The sequence below is a fragment of the Microtus pennsylvanicus genome, chromosome 10 (genome assembly GCF_037038515.1).
Source record: "Microtus pennsylvanicus isolate mMicPen1 chromosome 10, mMicPen1.hap1, whole genome shotgun sequence".
Taxonomy (NCBI): Eukaryota; Metazoa; Chordata; class Mammalia; order Rodentia; family Cricetidae; genus Microtus; species Microtus pennsylvanicus.
Window position 1 is genome coordinate 26,195,587 of NC_134588.1, and position 13,875 is coordinate 26,209,461.

At 51.2% G+C, this 13,875-nt stretch overlaps 1 protein-coding gene across 1 annotated transcript in view; it reads right to left on the reverse strand.

Moving 5' to 3' along the window:
- Positions 1 to 11,893: 11,893 nt before the first annotated feature.
- Mapkapk2 (MAPK activated protein kinase 2) overlaps positions 11,894 to 13,875 on the reverse strand; it is a 47,484-nt gene continuing 45,502 nt past the window's right edge. Inside the window, exon 10 of the mRNA XM_075987848.1 lies at positions 11,894 to 13,402. Within this exon, the coding sequence (XP_075843963.1) occupies positions 13,259 to 13,402 (144 nt within the window). The 3' untranslated portion in view covers positions 11,894 to 13,258. The remainder of the gene's footprint in view (positions 13,403 to 13,875) is intronic.

Sequence of the window (13,875 nt, forward strand, 5' to 3'; positions counted from 1 at the left end):
GCCCCAGCCCACCAAGGTCCCTCTACCACCGTTTTTTACAACACACACTCCTGATAGTGATCCTTCCCCACCAGGATGAACTGCACCCTCAAACTGAGGCAAAATAAACCCTTCCTTAAGTGGCTATTTTCATAGCAATGAGAATACAGATACCAAGCTGGCCCTTTGAAGGCTCTGAAATGTACGGTGTATTAGCTTCCCAGTGGTGGCCTCCTGTACTCTACCATGAATGATCCTAAAGGGAACCTTTCGTGTCCACCAAGGAGTAATCAAAACGGTGTGCTTATGATATAGTCCCAGAACTTTTTCCTGGGCGGGAGTAAACCCTGGGATTGCTTACTTCGACTGTAGAATTTACGGAAGTCCACCCTATGAAAATAACTGGACTATGTCGACAATTGGAAAAACTAGGTGTTGCTGTCTCTCCTCCGTTATTGGAAACAGATAAAATGTTTGCAACCTCAATACCTAAAGAAATTGTATCTGTTATAACCTGCTGGGCTGGACTGTCACCTGGGTACCCTGTCCCTTTAAGAGACAAGCCCCACCCACTCTTAACCTCCCCCTTGAATCTCCTCCCTCCACACCAGCCTTCTCTCTCTCTCTCTCTCTCTCTCTCTCTCTCTCTCTCTCTCTCCCTCTCCCTCTCCCTCTCTCTCTCCCTCTCCTGAAGAAGTAACTACTGCCTCCACCCCCACCTCTCTCTCTCTCTCCCTCTCTCTTCTGAAGTAACTACTGCCTCCACCCCCACCTCTCTCTCTCTCTCTCTCTCTCTCTCTCTCTCTCTCTCTCTCTCTCTCTGCCCTTCTTCTAAAGCAGCAGCTTCTGCCTCCCCCCTTCACTCCTCCCCCTTCTCCCTTTCCCTTCCTCTTCCATAACCCACTAAAAAAAACTCTATACCCAAACTCTCTCTGAATGGCGTATCTATCTGTCTCTCACCCACTGCGGTCCCCCACCCGCCAAGGGGGCCCACTGAGGCCTTGAGTGGCCCTCCACTGCCCCTCGTGGGACCGGCTCAGATCACTTACATGTCTTTATAAATAATAACAGCATCCCCTTCATTTTTGCTCTCAAGGAGTCATCCAGAGGTTGGAGGTGGGGGTTCTGTAAGTAAGACTTGCAGAGAAGCTTAACTGTTACTATCTATTGATGGTATGACTTCAGGAAGCCTGAGACACCCCAGTAGCCTTTTGTGGACCCAGCTCTGAGTCTGAGATGTCCAGCATCCCACCTTTGGGAGCAGAGAGCAGTGCTGGGGTGAGAACAGGCTGTGGTCTGTGTTTCTGGTCCTCCCTGAGTAGCACTTCTGGCACAGAGGTGCCTCTTCTTACACTCTGGTTTGCATTTTCTTATTTCCTTGATTCAAGTCTGTAAGCTTCCACATAGGAAAAAGAGGAACAAAATGCTAAAAGCAAACACATAACAAATTTTTTTAAAGCAGCCATACTTGTTTAAGGCTACCGCTGCTATGTCTAGATGAGGCCAGGTGAACTAACCCTCAGCTTAAAGCACACACCCAGCCCCGTTATCCATGCAGGGCTTCCTGGGGTTTGGCCTTACTCCAGGAACACACCGTCTTGGGTTTGGCCTTACTCCAAGAACACACGTCTCGTGTGGGCCTCAGCCACATCCCTGAGCCTGAGGGCCTTCTGCCTAGAGCAACTGTGCGAGACAAGTGAACACAGGTTTGCAGGATGAGATGGGTATAGACGGACGGTGACGTCACTGAGGCAGCACCCACTGAGGGCAGAGCAAGAGGAAATGGTTGAACAGCAGACAGAGGCACTAGAATTTGACGGAAAAGCTTTCTCCTCGGGAAGGCGCTGTCTCAGGTCACAGCGGCACTAAAATAATCCTGCAGGGGATTTTATTGGCATCTCGGGTCTGGGGACCTGCTGCTGGCCTTTAGCGTGCACTGCTGCCCTGACCACACGCTTTGGTACTCACTCACAGGGTACCATATGGTATCAGCGTGCTCTGCAGACTGCCTGATGCTCACCAACCCCCAGCCTTTACCAGAGAGCCTGCGCTGCTGGGCACTGGGGACATGACCTGCCTGGGAGCTAACATTCCAGTCCATATATTCTTAGAGTGATCAGGTCTATGGAGAGGGAGGGAGAGTTTAAGTAGGGTAATAGGGTAAATTTTTTTGTATCTATGTTGTAACTCATAAAAAAATAGCTTTTAAAATCGAGCCACAGAGGTATAGAGTGAGTGGCAGTGCGGAGTTAGGGAAGCTTGCTGATCATAAATAAGATTTATTTTGTTTCACAGTTTAGAGGTGTCAGTCCACTGTCATTTAGATCCATTGCTTTGGACCTGTGACAAGACTGGATGTCTCAGCAGGGAGCACACAGTATAGCAAGGCTGCTTACTTTCCAACAGCCAGGAAGCAAAAGACACAGAGGTGCTGGGGTCCCAGTATCCCCTTCAAGGCCATGCCCAAGAACTTAATCTCTCTCTAGCTTGTCCCTTGCCTCTTCTCGCCTGCACAGTGTCCCAAAGCTCTCCCAGGTCTCTAGGCCCAGTCCCATGAAGGCTTCCTTGGTAGGAACTTGGTTAAGGTGAGACTCTGTTTGCAGATCTATAGAGTAAATCCTTTGGGATGCTGGAAGTCAAAGACACAAGAATTCACAGAAGGGGAGCTAAAAGGCAGTCAGGAAAACAAGCCTGCAGTCCACCCACTAGGTATGAAGTGGCTGGAGTTGGGCCAAGGGCTGATGCCAGGAGGCATCATTCTCACACACAGTAACAACTGTCCCTACGCCGCCATCTCCTCAGGAAGACACTGCAGTTTTTAGAGGTTCTAGGCTCTGAGCTGGCAAGTGGCAGAGTCGTCTGAACGGGAGCCCAGGTGTGCCACGAGCCCAGTCTGAACAGGAGGCCGGGCATGCCATGAGCCCACCACTTCATCCTGCAAGCTTCTCCCCACTCTTGGGCCACAGCTCCTTCAATGCCATGATCTGACAAGCCAGGTTCAGAAACTCAAACCAGACGCAGCTCCCTCCAGATCTGGGGTGACGTCCATGCCCTCCTTTGCCGGGATACAGCCCGGTTTTCTCTGACAAATTCTTGTAAGGAAACAGTGATTTCTTCCCAAGTCTGATTAATTTTGTCAGCTGTGGAAGGGCCGGGAGGAGCGGTGCTGAGAACTGGGGCTGTGGAGCTCAGTCAGCACATTCTAGAGACCATGGGGGTGGGCGTTCTGAGGAAAACCCTGTGACTCACCTTTAATCTGGGATCTATCACCTCCATAACCACTCTTCCCAAAGTCTGCCCTGGTCCCTACCACCAACTCTTGCCACTCCCCTTAGACACCACAGTGACCACCTACCAAGAAAGTTCGCATGTAACCATGTCCAAGATTCCTCTCCACTGGGCTCAAGAGCTACAAGTCCTGCAGCAGACCCCTGCTCAGGATAAAGCCAACCAAAATTCTGGCATAGATGGGGCCAATGATCTCCAGGCCCCACCCCTTACTGAGGTGCTCCCTGAAATGGGAAGTTGTTGGGAGAGGGAGAGTCGGTTTTGGAGGATGTGACCACCCACTAGTAAGAGTCTCATGGTCCAGTGTCTGCCCCCACACCGATGCCCATATGGGCAGTACTAACGAGACTTAGTGGGGTATCAAAAGGCATGAAGTTGGAAGAGTGACATGTTAGATTGTTGGAGGGGGAAGGGCACAGATATTTCATCATATGCCAATATGAAATTCCCAATAAGTATTTTTAAAAGAAGTAATAAAGACCTGCTTACTATAGTATAGACCATATACAAGCGTCACATGCCAGGCCAAGTGGTCTACATGGTATTCTAATGGTTCAACTATGCTAACAGGGCTTTCACAGAACCTATTCAGGGGCTGGAGAGATGGCTCAGCAGTTAAGAGCACTGGCTGCTCTTCCAGGGGACCAGGGTTCAATTCCCAGCACTTGTATGACAGCTTACACTTTGTAACTCAAGTTCCAGGGCTTCTGACATAGACATGCATGCCAAGTAAACACCAATGCACATAAAATAAAAATAAATTATATATGTATATTAAAAAAAAAAGAAAGTCAGGAGTGTGAAGTGCAACTAGATAAGCCACCAGACCACATCTGCCCCTCTGAGAAAAGAGCAGGGTCATAGTCTAGAAGCCTCCACAAGCTTCAGGGACTCCTGTGGGTAATGCCAGCTAGCAATGGAGTCATGATTCCTCCAGGAAAGCATGCCTTGGTCAATGGCTGGGAGCAAGGTGCAGAGATGCAAGCACAGACTTCACAGCACAGCAGGGTAGCCTGTGCACAATTAAATTCCCAGTACAAGTCTCATGGCTGCCTCAATTGTCTCCATCTTATCAGCGGAAAATGGAGGTTTCTGATGGTCCCCGAGTTTTCTCCTGTATCTGAACTATTGGTTGAGTTACAATCCTGACTCCACAGTAGTCACAGAGGAGGGGGAACATGATGAGTGTCCTACCAAGGTGTCTCTCAGGCAAGGTGCCCGGGCACCCACACTGAAGGAAAGAATACTTGCATGTGTTCCGAGTCTCCTACCACCTAACGCTCTGACAAGGGCCAACTCCTCTACCTTTCCTGATTATCCCTAACCTGCCCTGAAGTTCCCCACAGCACTCTGGGCGGCCTTTACTGTCCCCTGCCTACAATCCCCTTTACAAAAGCCTACCTGTTACCTGCACACATGCTAACTTCTCCATGCACTACCGTCTGAGAAGCAAGCCAGGCAGCCCAGCTGAGACAAATGCTCGCAGAGGCGGAACAAGACCAACACTAAAACTTTGGTCTGAGCATTCTGCCTGCAAGCCCCAAGTGTATGCAAATAGCCACTATTGACCAAGCAAAGCCTCTGGTGCAGGGAGACTCTCACAGAATCCCCTTGCCCTGATTTTTCCAGTCGCCCACGTATACAGCTCCGCCAAGGGTATACAGCTCTGCAGATGGGGAAGTGCTTCAAATGTCCTCTTATTCTCAGATGACTTATTCTGTGCCCCGATTGCTCCACTGCTGAGGGACAGTCCTTTCACAGACCCCTCTCTCTTATAAAGCAACATGCAAAGTATGCGCATTACGAATGGTCCACACCCCCTTTCTGGCAGTGCCCATCACGGCTAAAGTGGATACAGCCTCAGATCAAACCTCCACTTTTAAGATTGGATCCTACAGAAGTCTTACAGGTGTACTCAAAACCACCGCACAAGAAATTCAAAACATCTATGATTATTAAAGCTGTGGATGGAGGTGTTTCTGGCCTGATGGCTCAGCAAGTAAAGGCACTTGTCCCTAAGGCTGATGACCTGAGTTCAATCCCTGATATCCACACAATAGAAGGGAACTGACCCTGTCTCTTAAGTTGTTCTCTCACCTCCCACATGCACAGTGCACAGAGCACATGCTTGTGCAGAAACAAACAAATAATAAAAAATGTTAAGGGGGGTTGACATGGAAACAAAGTACCCATTAACACAGAAGCTAAATAATTATGGCCATCCATACCATGAAATTACGAACATGTGTCTGTTTGTTTGTCTAAAGATTTCAAAAAAGAGAGACTAACTAGGGAGATGGCTCAGTGGATAAGGGACTCAAGTTCAGATCCCAGAACCTACATAAAAGCCAAGCTATGCATAACAGCTTCCTGTAATGTCGGGACTCAGGAAGCAGAGACAGTGATACCACAACCTGGTTAGCTAGGCTACCCAGAATCCACAAGCTCCAGGTTCAGAAGATCCTACTCAGTAATCAGAGAATGGCTAACGAGGGCACTCAGTGTCAACTTCAAGTAATCAGAGAATGGCTAACGAGGGCACTCAGTGTCAACTTCAAGTAATCAGAGAATGGCTAACGAGGGCACTCAGTGTCAACTTCAAGCCCACACATACACATGCATTTACACACATCTGCACGCTCATACATGTGAACATACATACACTCATGAATCATACTACACATTTACACGCAAAAATAAAAAGATGAGGGTCAGGGTATAGGTCAGTGGTAAAGCATTTGCACTAAAAAATAAGTAAGACTAATAATTAGGATAAAACTAGGAGTTTAACACAGAAATTCGTAATACAGTATCAGCTGGGACTGTAGCTTTCAAACTAAGTTGCGTATTATTTAATGAGCAGGAGAAAAGCCAGAAGGCCGGCTCTACAGCACCAAAAATGAAAGTATAGAATGACAAGCTTTAAGAGCACTGAGCTCCTAGCCAGCCGGGTTACATAGTAAGATCTGGAGAGAGGGGTGGGGGGGGGGAAGGAGGGGCGGGAAAGGAAAGGAAAGATGGGAGTTGAAGAGACAGTGGAATCCTGAGGACTAGAGCTCAGACCCTAGCAGACACAGCAAGTTAGACATGCAGCAAACAGCTGACACCCCAGCTGCCAGGGGTGAAGAGACAGGAGGATCCCTGGGGCTTGCTGGCATCCAGTACAGCTGAGAAACTATAACACCCTCCCCCATAAACCCCCCACCTCCCCACCCCCACTGCTTCAGGGACAGACCGTGCCTCAAAGAACAAGGGGAGTGATCGATACTACGCATCACCCTCTTTTGGCCTGCACACGGGCATAAACACACACATCTCTTTGTGCACACTGCACACACAGATACACAGAACTAAACACAGAAATCTTTTTAATTCTTGTAAATGGTAGAGATGCTAACTTTTGTGTTGTCACAATTTTTAAGGGCAAATTGCAGAATATACCTAAGGACGCCTTCCACGCAGTTTGCCTGCTGTGTTTATAAGCTTATGGATAATAAACTCTCTGATTTTAAATCAAAGTATAAAGCCAAGCTGGAGAAGGAACTGGCATCATGGGACAAATGATCTCTACACAACCAAACCGCTCCGTGTCATTTCTGCCATGTTCCAACTGCTGCCCCTTGTGTTTGGTTTTACTCAGATGGGCGGCTATGCAACAGAAACCAACCAACCACCCCCTCTTCTTCAGAACCTCGAATAAGCAGGTCAGACTGGCTTTCTTTCTCACCTGCAGCCCTCTTCCTTGCAGACGGAGTAGGAGGCAGGGTTCCTGTCTCACGGTGAGGACTGTCTTTAAAATGGTTTATGACCAGAAAAAGAGGCAACTGAGTGCCAGAAACCCAGAGGCCCCCCTTACTGCAAAAGCAAGCCCTCAGCACCACAGATTCTGGCTAACCAAAGTCTAGGCCTCAAGCCCAGAAGAGGTCATGGTTTCTTTGACTGGTGAATTCAGAACCACAGGTTTACAAATCAGAGGACGAGGCTAAGAGAACTCATCTCCTGGAGACTTGAGGCCTGGTTACCTCAAGAGATATGAGCTATTTGAAGAACCAGAGATACACAGCCGCTGGATCTGAGCAACAAGCAAGATCACATTTCCCAGGGACTCTCACAACCTTTGCAGATTCTCTGAAGCCCCAGGGACCTGACTCCCTTAGGATAAGTAGGTTCAGCCAAGTTCATATTTGGCTGCATAGGGCCTCAGAGTTGGCCGGGGGGGAGGGGGGGGCGGGCGGGAGGGAGCTAGTTCCTATATTTCACTTACAACCCCTAGCAGGGCTATGAGTTGAGAGTAAGAAAGTCTACTGTCCCTGAGATCATGAAAGTTAGGCAAATGAATGCATTTGCATGACATCCCTGGTCTCTAACCATAATTTACCACACACAGGGTCTACTGCCCCAGGACGCTGCCTGAAACTGAAATCCTACAGGTCAGAGGGTTTGGATGGTAACCTACCTACCTGCATAGTACTAATTCTCCATAGAGCACGTGTGAAAGCCAAGGTAAGCTAAGCTTTGAGACGTTGGTGTTAAAAATATAAAAGGTGGAAGCTTATGTGCACTAATTTTGCTACTTGTTCCCAAGAGGCTACCAAATGTTTAATATTCACTGACAAGGTGATTTCCTCATCACCTTGTGATGATGGAAAACTTCCAAGAGCCAAGGCCTTTCCACGGTAGTGAAGGCCCTTGGGACACGCTCCCCTGTCTCCTAAAGCGGCTCAATCTCTTGCAAAGCCAGCTTTTTCTAGTGGTGCACCAAATGTCTCGCTCCGAGTGAGCTCAGCTGAGGGCATCACTTCTCTCAGCTCCTCACTATTAATGGACTGAAAAACTAGCGGGGAATCCCCCACCAGAGCATGTTCCCCTATTTCGGTTGGGGCACACATTTGAGAATGACGAGTACAGGCTGAAGGGGTAGGAAAGACACGCAGGGAGCCTCCCCACTGAAGGGGGCAAGCCCTTCGGTGGGCACAGTCCATAGGGCCAGCTACTGGACGAAAATGCTGAGGGAGCAGCAGTTGAGAAAGACAGGAGGGCCTGGCTCAGGAGACAGACAAGAGCCCAGTGAGAACTCACCACTAACTATCCTATGAGAGGCAACCCCCAAGGCCGCAGGGAAGCCCTCCTGGGGCCCCATAGCAGCTGCTCCTCTGAAGGCAGCACGGGTCTCCCTCTGCCTTGGTGACTCCCGTACACTCCTCAGAACCCACTGTCACAGGGGCTGGGCCAGTTCACCTCCATCTTTTCACTGGCAGCGAGAGGAACCGAAGGTGGCATCTTTACTCAAGGGTGGCCAAAGTCTTCACCACGCCACTGATCAGCACGTGGCCTACAGCAAAATCAATGCCACTAACCTTCAAACTGGCAAACCGTTCCCCACCTTCAAGGCTCTTATTTAGCTCTGCCAAGCCAAAGCAAGGCTGTGAGTGAAGGCTTTAACTGGGGAACGGAGCGCCAGCGTCAGCTTCCTTCCCTTCTGTCTCAAAACGTCTAAGGCTGTGGGAAGGGACATCACAGCCTGAACCACTGCAAGCTTCCAAGTGTCCAGGCCTGTGGGAGCAGCACACACACTTGGCTCTGCACAGCTCCTCCAGGGCAGAGTCTGGCTTCACACTCCCCGTCTCCCTCAGGACAGGGCTGAAGTACCTAGGTATTAGCTGTAGTGGCCTAGTGGGAAATGTCTCCATGCTGGCCTGACTCCGTGCAGGGAGAGGGCGCAATGATGCCCACAGTAGGCCCCGAGAGTGGAAGCCTGATGTCCCCTGTAGACAGCAGCTGCTCCCAGACTCAGTCAGGCTAATCCAAGGCAGCCGAGGCCTAAACCGAAGCTTTGTCGGGCAGATCCAGGAAGGGGCTGACGATGGAAGCTGCTCCCCAGATGTTTGTGTCTTCACTCCAGCCCACACATAACAGGATCCAGTGGTTTGTTTACACTCAGTGGTGCGGCCACTTTCCCTAACCTCCTCTCTTGAATAACTGAATTTTCACACCTGGCGAAGGCTCCACCTACGACTCACCCACTCGGGCCCACGCATCTGCGCACTGTCTCATCATTCACCGGCCTTCTTCCTGCCTCCAACCCAGCCAAAGGAAAACCCTAGTTCACTGCTTCCCAAGCCAACCCCACGGCAGACTTAATCCTCAGCAGGGACCACAGGAGCAAGGCCACAGACCCGCCCTACACCCCTGACCCTGCTTAGCTGAGCAGTCCCTAGAAGGAGCAGCTTATGCTTAAATAAAACACCCTGGAGGGGTACCACAGGAGACATTAAATCTGTGGTTTCCTGAACCCCTCGCAACACCTATGAGGCCTAGTATTATCCTCAGGGGACCAGGTTTAGGCTGTTTCTCCCTCCCACCCAGAAGACGTACTTCCTGTGTATTTTGAAGGAGCCCTAAGGATAAAAATAGAAAATCCGACCTCCAATCGCCCCACCATCTGCATGATCTAGGATAAGAGTCCACCTCAGCCTGAGTCAAAGAAAACCCGATTGCTACCATTGGAGGACCTAACCCCAGGGTTAATGCGGAATTAACCCTGCACCAGCACTTCACGCAATACGTACCCAAGAATGCCAAGAATTCCCCTTGATATCTTCAAGAAGTATATCAGCCCGTTCACCCCCACAACCTCACACCCAGGAAAGCCAGCATCTGCCTTTGGAGACAAGTCCCCAATGTTTTGACCCAGCTCATGAGGGCTAGCTGAATTAGAGAATGGGGATGCTGCAGAGCCGGTACGGGGCCAGCAGACCGTTGTGCTATTCCAGGAGACCCACATGGAGAGGCTCCAGTGTCAAGGGATCCGACACCTCTTCCAGCACCACGGGCATCCGCACATATGTGGCATACTTAAACAGTCACACAGAAATATCAAAAAAAAAATTTTTTTTTTTTATTCTTTTGCCCCCAAGTTAGAGCCAGGAAATCTGAACCTCGTGGAGGTGAGGTGGGGATAACAGAGGCAGGGTCAGACCTCCAGGCTTTTTATAGGCATCCTTCCTCGGAAGTCAGCATTAGACCTTGAAAGCTGGACTGAGAGAAAAAAGCAAAATACAAGGCCAATTAGTACCGGTGCCCTAAGATGAGGAAACAGCAAGGCAGTCCTCTGGAGCAGAGCAGTGGCCTCCAAAGAAACAGATTCTTCCTGGGATCTATCACCATCCACAGCATGAAGGACTCTGTAGATGGGAGCAAGGTTAAGGTTTCAGGAGTGGGCTCCCTGGGCTGGCCCAGTCCAATCAGACTGGTCCAATCCCTGGGTTGGCCCTGTCCAATCAGACTGCTCCAATCCCTGGGTTGGCCCTGTCCAATCAGACTGGTCCAATCCCTGGGCTGGCCCTGTCCAATCAGACTGGTCCAATCCCTGGGCTGCCCTGTCCAATCAGACTGGTCCAATCCCTGGGCTGGCCCTGTCCAATCAGACTGGTCCAATCCCTGGGCTGGCCCTGTCCAATCAGACTGGTCCAATCCCTGGGCTGGCCCTGTCCAATCAGACTGGTCCAATCCCTGGGCTGGCCCTGTCCAATCAGACTGGTCCAATCCCTGGGCTGGACCGGTCCCATCAGACTGGTCCTCTGTGAAATCCTTCATGCAGTGACAGAGAGGGGACAGCACAAGGACAGGAGAGATACAAAGTGCCTGGCTTTAAAGACAGAGGAAGAGGCCCCAAGCCAAGGAATGCAGAAGCCCCTGGGAAGGCAGAATAGAATGTGCTCCTGTAGAGACCCTGTGAGCATCGCGAGGCTCTACCGGGGTTCTCATCCACACAGCTGCCACCTAGCAACTGTGTTCTGTGCCACTGTGCTTATCACAGCTACAAAAGGCACCTTCTCGAGCCTGTAACTCAGATGGCAGCCTTCATTCTGACTCCCTTGTGAGGTGCCGACAGGAGTTCCTTTACAGCAGAGTGCCTGCTGGATGACTCTCACTGTGCTCTAGGGTGACGGGAGCACCCTCAGGTGAGTGGCAGAGACGCGATCCCTTCGATGGCTAGGGTAGCAGGCAAGTGTGTCCTCTAGAGAGGGCTGAGGGAAGACTGCAAATACTCCAGGCCCTGAGATCCTGAGGCCTGAGTTCTAGCCCAGCCAACAGCTGTGTGACTGGAGGCACCGTATTTCCCCTTTGGGTTGGTAAACTCACAGAGCAGAACCAAGTAACCACGCTGCCCCTGCCTTTCTCCCCTGACTGGGTACAGAAGCCCTAAAGTCAGCAGATCGGCTTCTACTCTAGGCTCTGCCAAGGACACAGTTCATCACTGGGGCTCTAAAGAGGCTGGGTACAGTGCAGGGCACTTTGTTTCTGCCTGGCCTGTACTGCCCCCTCCTGGAATTTTAAGGTATTACAACCACCTTGCCTCCCCGGTTTTAAGTGTAGAACCTTCATCATTGGGACCCACTTCAGTGACTCCCCCCACCCACCTGCCCTGGCTCCAAAAGAGATCAGCTCTTATTGTCGTAGGCCCTCAATTAAGAGGGGCTATTCCCATGCTGATCCATCCAAGAGGCCCACTTCTCTCCTCCAGAGCTCTGCCACGCACCACGAAAGGCCCTCTCTCAACAGGCTGGAATTCGAGAGGGAAGCAGTCCAGGGCCTGAGACCCAGAAAGGAAGAGAATGAAAACTTTCAACTATTAAATTTGTTTAGTAAAGACAATTTTGCTCATACAAAACAACAGTTTACAACAGTCTGAGTGCTGAACACACCATCAAAGACGAGGCAGGAGCTGCAGACATCTGGGCCCTGCCCCCAGGCCCAGAGATGCCCAGGAGCCCCTCCTCCACCAACCCCTGAGGGAGTCACCCCTCCTCCAGCGAGAGGGGCATGGGGGACAATGGCACGAAGACTCTTCCCCACCTGCTCCTCCTCAATCCTGGGGACCCCCACCCAGGCTGAGTTGTTAGAGGGTAAGGTGGCTAGCGGGCAGGGACAGAGTCAAGACATCTTTGGTGCGAAGACTGCCCCGCCCACCAGGCCATATGGTGGAAATTCCAGGAAGACCACACGTGGTCCTGCCCTTGCCAAAGAAGGGAGGTTGGCAGGTACCCCAGAGCTGGGGGGAGATGCATGAAACACAAACGCCTTGCAGAATAACATTCCCAGGCTCACCCATGGGAGCGGAGAGACAGCCCATTGAGAAATGGCTAAAAATTTCAGAACTCAACAAGAGTGGGTTAATAATGGCAAGAAGGGCAAGCAGAGGCTGCTCAGTGGCCAGTGCCTCGGGGACCTAGAACCAGCACTAACTTTTGGACAAGGCCCCCAGAAAGGGCCCAGTCTTCCTGATGGCTGCCAGTGCCCACTCACCACTGCCCCTACTCAGCTAATACAGAGGCCATGACTACCTGGCTCTGGATCTAGACAAGCTACCTAGGCATTTAGGCAGGCTCAGCTCAAGCAGGAGCCCCGCAGCCCTGTCTTCCCTAGCCCTCCAATGCCCAGTCACTGTCACGGACCAGGGCATACACACATACACACGCGTGTTCCTCTTGTGCACACTGGTGATGTCTGAGGGCTTCAGCAGGAGGCAAGTGACACCCTACCGCCACTCCTCCCTCTTCCTGGAGCAGGACCCCAGGTTCCAGTAGGAGGTCTGGGAGGACAGATGGGACAACCCAGGAACATTCCCTGTAACAACTTCCAGAACCCTTGGGTAAACCCTAGCCTTTGCAGATGGGAATGGACTTGGGGAAAGGACGGGGGGTGGGGAAAGGGCAATAAAAGAGGTTCCATAAAAATTCTACGTCAAATTACAGATAAAATGCAAAAGGAGCATGGGCTCAAGAGCACCTCACCCCTCCTCACACATCCTCCAGCCCCCCTCCATGAAGGCCAGAGCCAAGGGCAGAACTCAGGCGGAGGCATATCTGGGCTCCACGTAGCTCAGGAGGACAGGAGGCAGCAGTGGGCAACTTGTGTCTCTTTGTTTAAAAAATATATTCATATAGAGTTATTGCTTGTCCTCCAGTGGGGTGGGAAACGTAGCGGCTCAGTGGGCAAGGGCCGCAGCCTCCACAGCGCGAGCCTTCTTCCGCCTCTTCAGAAGCAGAGGGTTGGAAGCGTCCTCTATCTTCTTTATCTTGATCTGCTCATAGTCAACACGCATCGTGGCCAAGGCACTGGTCATCTCCTCCTGGGCGCAGGGAAAGGGGACAGAGACACAAGCAGTGAGAGACGCACAGGCAGAAATGGTCGGCTGTGGACCACCCCACCGCTGACAGCAGCGTCCGGCAGCACTGAGACAGCACGAACTGGCCACCATGTAGCTATTCTCCCAGGAACCCTCTGACAAGCCCTAGAAGGGGAAAGAGCCCTGGGCCAGCCATCAGGAGGTCTGGGACTGATCCTGTAGGACTTGTAACAGGCCACTCCCTGTCTGGGGCTTTAGCGCCTTCATCTGAAAACTGAGGAGATGGTACCCAGTGTCTCTTCAGGTCCCATTAGAGCCCCAGGGAGAGGAGGGCTCAAGAGAAGCAGATGGCAGAGTCTGGGCAGGAGCACAGAACCCCTGCCACAAGCCAGGGAAGGCAATGGCTCCCCGTCACCTTTCTGTTGCTATTGATGTTACACTGGGATGAAGAACACAGACCCAAACTGTCCTTGGCC